The sequence below is a fragment of the Enhydra lutris genome, unplaced genomic scaffold (assembly GCF_002288905.1).
Source record: "Enhydra lutris kenyoni isolate GAN:26980312 unplaced genomic scaffold, ASM228890v2 scaffoldscaffold7, whole genome shotgun sequence".
Lineage (NCBI taxonomy): Eukaryota > Metazoa > Chordata > Mammalia > Carnivora > Mustelidae > Enhydra > Enhydra lutris.
In genome coordinates, this window is record NW_019154091.1 from 39,365,734 (window position 1) to 39,370,832 (window position 5,099).

Here is a 5,099-nt window from a genome sequence, read left to right on the forward strand (position 1 = left end):
AACTTCCTCACAGGGGGTGTACGTGGGGCACGTGGGGGTGACTCAAGGGACCCAGCAATGGGTCTGGCAGGTGGCCAGGACTCAGGGCCAGTGTGCTCTCCCACTGATCTTCAGAGAGGGGCCTAGCCTGGCCCTCAGAAGGGATTGCTATTCTAAACGGTTGCCAGGAAAGGTGATGGCATACCTGTCACTCCTTTCCTTAGCAAATCCCGTTTTATGTCCAGTGAGAACCCTTCCTGGTGAGGATTCAAGCTCATGTTTGTTTCTTTCCTCACTGCTTGTGTAGTGACTTTCTGATGGGTGCCAAGGTGGTTTTCTCCCAGAAAACCTGTCCAGCGGTCCCCAGGGTTGAGGGGTTGGGAGGGTGCCTGTTGACAGGGCCAGGCTTTGGCACACCCTGGGAGGATCAGCATACTCTCTACGTGCCCTGTGACCTGCCCAGCTTTTTCTGTCCTCTTGCTGACCCACACATTCTGTTCCAGCTCAGCAACTTTCCCACCTGCCCCTCACAGCCTCGGGGGGCGGGGTGTGTGTCCATTTCCTTCCCTACAGGCCAAACTGCACATTCTTCTTCAGTTCATCAAACTTGTCCTCAGCTTTTTCTCACTTCATCTTATTCCCACGGATAAATCCTCCAAGCAGTTCTTGCCTCCAGGGATATGTATCAGAATGTGATGATTTTTTTCCCCTTGGTTTACTTTTGTCCCTCCTGGAACGCTTCATGGGCCACAGTTGCAAACAGGATCCTCAACTTCTAATCATAGAATCCCTATGACACGGTCGTGGTAAACATCTATCATGTTGGGACGGTCTAGCATCTGGGACACATCTTCCCAGACCGGGGTCTTTGATTTGTAATTATGAAGGATTTTGGAACTAAATTTGGGATTCCTGTCCCAGTAAGCGTCATCATTAGTACTTATAACATATTATTTATAAGACTGTGCCATCTTGGAAATAACTATACTCTGGATTTGTCTCAGTTTAAGTCAAAGATCTTTATTTTCAGGCCTCTTTTAGACAAAGGTCTTGCAAGAATCAGAAATGACAGATGGTGCACAAATCACATTTTCTCCTCCACCACAAAAGGACAGGGTCAATAATTTTTTGTGATCTGTTTTGAGTGACCCAGATAGCTGGGAAAACATTGCTGGATTTTTTTTTCTGATCTACCACAGAACTTTCTAAGTCAGTTCAAATGTTCCTTCCTATTTTGGCTGTCTTAGTTCCTACCAGGAGAGAAAGAGCATAGACAGAATAGGCGTATTTCATAAAACTGGCAGTACACAGCTTTGAAGGGACGTCAGCGAAGCTGGAGACACAGTTGGCAGCTGTGCCCCCTCCTTCCCCCCTCGGGAAGTGGACCCAGAAGCACAGGGCCGGGAAGTTGTAAGGCGGCGAGTTCCTCATGCTTTCACCAGCCAGACCTCATTGCGACGTCCGTAGGGCTTCATGGGAGGGTCATATCCAGTGCAGAAGTAGACGTCACTGCAGCAGGTGGCCGTGCCCTCCAAGGCTGTACGCAGCTGGGTGGCATGAGCTATGTAGTCGGCCTCCTTCGCGTAACCGCCGAACTGCCTAAGGTAGAAGCAAATGAGGGGTTGATTAGGAGAAGACATGATCCCCAAGGGGGCGGGGGGAGTCTTTCTTATTTTTTATTATTTATCATTTTCTAAAGATTTTTATTTATTTATTTATTTATAAGTAAATGGTGCAGGCAGAGGGAGAGGGAGAAGCAGGCTCCTTACTGAGTGGGGACCCTGACATGGGGCTCAATCCTAGGGCCCCAGGATCATGACCTGAGCCGAAAGCAGAAGCTTAACTGACTGAGCCAACTGGGTGACTTTTTTTTTTTTTTTTTTTTAATTTTATTGAGAGCAGGGCATCTTTAAAAAAAAAAAAGAAGTCATTTGCCACTCTCAGTACGACAAGCGTGCTAGAGCAGGGGCTGTCGCTCCCTGAAAGGTGGATTTGATCCCTCGGATCCTCACTTGCGCACCTGGGATAGGCTGTTGTTTTTCCTCCGGGGTCGTTATGAGCTTTAAATACAATAATGGATGTGAATAGCTCTAATGCAGAGCCAGAAACACAGCAGTCAAGTACTAAGCATAAGCTTGCCTTTCCTTCCCGAAATGTCCCCGAGGGATGGTAGGCTGACCTTCCCCTAGGCCATGGCTTCACCTTTCTCTCTAGCTCCTTCTTGCCTTGGCAGCCCTTCCTCCAGGCCCCTCTGTCTCCAGCTGGGGAAGGAGGAAGATGGCAGGAGCATTAGGTAGGATAGAGCTGTAGCTAACGCTTCTCCCCCAGCAGATCCTTTCTGATGAGTGAACACATCACAGCGGTGACAAGTAGCAGCTTTGTTAAAAAACAGAGGGACCAAAGGACCCCAAGGAAGTCTTGGGAGGCCCCATGGCAAGCTTGAAGCATGCCCCAAATAAAGAAATCACTTCTCATAAATCCCTTTTCCTGTTCAAATCATGAAAGCTTTCTTTTTCTAGTAAGTAAAAAGACTTTCCTAAATCAGGCTTCTCTCTTAATGGCAGAAGGTGGGTACAGAGAAGGAATAAAGCTTGCCTTTTCGAGATGATTATTCCCTCCTTACGTCATCTGCCTACGCTCCAAAATTCATCCTGTGGCTTGCCCTAAATATACCAGTCTAAATCTGGGTTGCACTAAAATCTTTATTAGAGTCAAATATGTCCCCATTTCTAATGAGCTTCATGACTCAAAAGTCTGAATCTGCACTAGGCCAAGATTAGGCCAAATGCATTATTTTTGGTGGGGTTCTCTGAGTCATGCTTTGCTCTTTTATAAGTGGTTAGTCATGCTCGACAAGCATTCAGCATGTTGATTATAGGGTTATTGATGTAAAAACACCCAGGATTTCATCTTTAAGGGATTGGTTCTTCCAACGTCTAGACAGTCGCTAACAGTACACGGACAGAGCCGAGACCACTTTGGAATAGAGGAGGCTTGGTTCAAGTATATAGAAGAGAGATCATAAGGCTGATGAGGAAAATTGAACTCCAGCTTCACTGAGGCTCAAATGAGAGGAAAGTGGATTAGTAGACCCAGGGTGAACATTAAGGGAAGACTGTCCTGGCAGTAAAAGTCTGCAAGACTATGGGATTACTTTGAAAGAATGTCTATAGGTTGAGAACCACTTGCCTGAGATGAATCAGATGCTGAAGGTAGGAGCGGGTGTTGAGTGTCCGCTGTACCCCGCATTCAGGCTGTGACACTCAGTTCTTTTCCTTGAAAATGAGCCATGTTGGCTCTTTAGGCTACTGGATTTTAGAAATGTCCAAAGGAAGAAGGGTCCTCAACTCATCAGTTGGTGACAAGAGGGCTAGCTGTGTGCTCAGTCCTACCTCAGCCCCTCTCTCGTTCTTGGTCTTGTGCAAGGCTTCAACTTCTCTAACCTTCAGGTCCTTTGTGTGCTAAATAGGGCTGACCAATCTGTCTTAGAAGGTTGCTGTGAAGACGGAGGGAGACAAGATGGAGGCTGCTGTGCTCAGTGCTGGCTCATAGTAGGCCCACGACAAACAGGAGCTATTACTGTCATTTTGCAATTGCTCAGGACACCCATCGGGTTCCCTGCCTCCTGGGGTGAGGGACATGATGGGAATCTCAAGTAGTATCAGGAACCCAGGAAGAGAGCCTAGGAATGACCAGCTGGCTCGATGAACTATCTCACCTTCTCCCCTGGGCCTTCTCTCAAAACCCTAATCTTTAACCCCACTCCCTTTTCCCATTCTTTTCCCTTTTTCTCTTTCTTTTCTTTCTCACTCTCTTCCCCCTCCGCCCTCTTCTTCTTTCCTTCCTTCTTTCCTTCCTTTCTTCATTCCATCCTTCCTTTTCTTTCTTTCTTTCTTCTTCTCTCTCTCTCCCTTCCTTCCTTCCTTTCTTCCTCAGCACTTATGACCTTCTAACATACTATATAATTCATTTACTATGTTCACTGTTTATGGTCTGAGTTTTCCGGTAGAGTATAGGCCCCATGAAGGCAGGGATCTTTGTCACTTTCTGTGCACTGGTGTAGCCAGAGCACCTAAAAGGTGCCTGACACATGTTCGATCCCTTGGCCAAGTCAACAATTCTGGGGTAAACAGTAAAAGTTAGTGTCTTCAGGTCTTCAGGTTGATAGATCTCAAGATGATTGCACTTAAGACTGTTTGCCTCCACATTCACTCACTCATATAATGAAATCTGAAGCACACACTAAGGGTGGGAATTCAAACAAGGAAACTGGACTGACTGGAGCCACACTGGGAAGGGCCTTGAATGCCATGCTGACGACTTTGAAAAGGTGGGCTTACGAAGGCTTTGAAAGTAAGGGGCTGACATGATCAGGTTTGTTTTGGAGAAATCCCTCTGGCGGCAGTGGAGGGAAAGAGATGGAATTGTTGGAGGCCAGGAACTACCATGTGTGAGATGGCAAACACCTCTGAACAAAGGCAAACTTGACAGGTGACTAGAGGTGAGGGGAGGCGGGGAGAGCAGGAAGTTGAGGATTCTCCAGGGTTTCCAGGGCAGTCTCTGGATAGAAGCTGCTGCTAGGGATGCTAGGGTGAAGAAAAGGAGGGGTGGGGGAGACTAATAATATGGTTTGGGGGCCATGTTGATATGAAGGTATGTCTATGAAATACATTCATGAAACAGCTGTTGTGTGCCCAAGTGTGTGTCAGGCACTGCAAATCTCCTTAGAAGACCTGGCAAAGGACCAGAGCCAGAGATCCAGTGTTGGGAAGAGGTGGGCCTGGTGACAGATACTGGGAGTCCTCAGTGAGTAGGTACTGACTATCATCACGGGAAGGAAGGAGACAAGGCCTAGATGGTGAGCAGACATAGAGGGTCAGCGGGCTGCTCTTGGGCATCCTGGTCCCCAGGTGGTGGGTGGAAGAAGTGGCCTTGGCAGGGGCCCCTAAAGAAGGAGCTGAGAAAAACACAGAGACCCAGCAAGTGATATGGAGAATGTCATCATCTGGGGATTCATAAATTCACTTAAAAAACGCTCCCCAGGGACGCCTGGGTGGCTCAGTTGGTTGGGCAGCTGCCTTCGGCTCGGGTCATGGTCCCGGCGTCCTGGGATCGAGTCC

At 47.8% G+C, this 5,099-nt stretch overlaps 1 protein-coding gene across 3 annotated transcripts in view; it reads right to left on the bottom strand.

Annotated features, from left to right (window-relative positions):
- Window positions 1-984: 984 nt before the first annotated feature.
- LOC111142125 (heme binding protein 1) overlaps window positions 985-5,099 on the bottom strand; it is a 68,417-nt gene continuing 64,302 nt past the window's right edge. For all 3 annotated transcript variants that reach the window (XM_022495106.1, XM_022495105.1, XM_022495104.1), the window contains one exon: window positions 985-1,578. In XM_022495106.1, coding sequence (XP_022350814.1) covers window positions 1,407-1,578 — 172 coding nt within the window. In that variant the 3' untranslated portion in view covers window positions 985-1,406. The remainder of the gene's footprint in view (window positions 1,579-5,099) is intronic.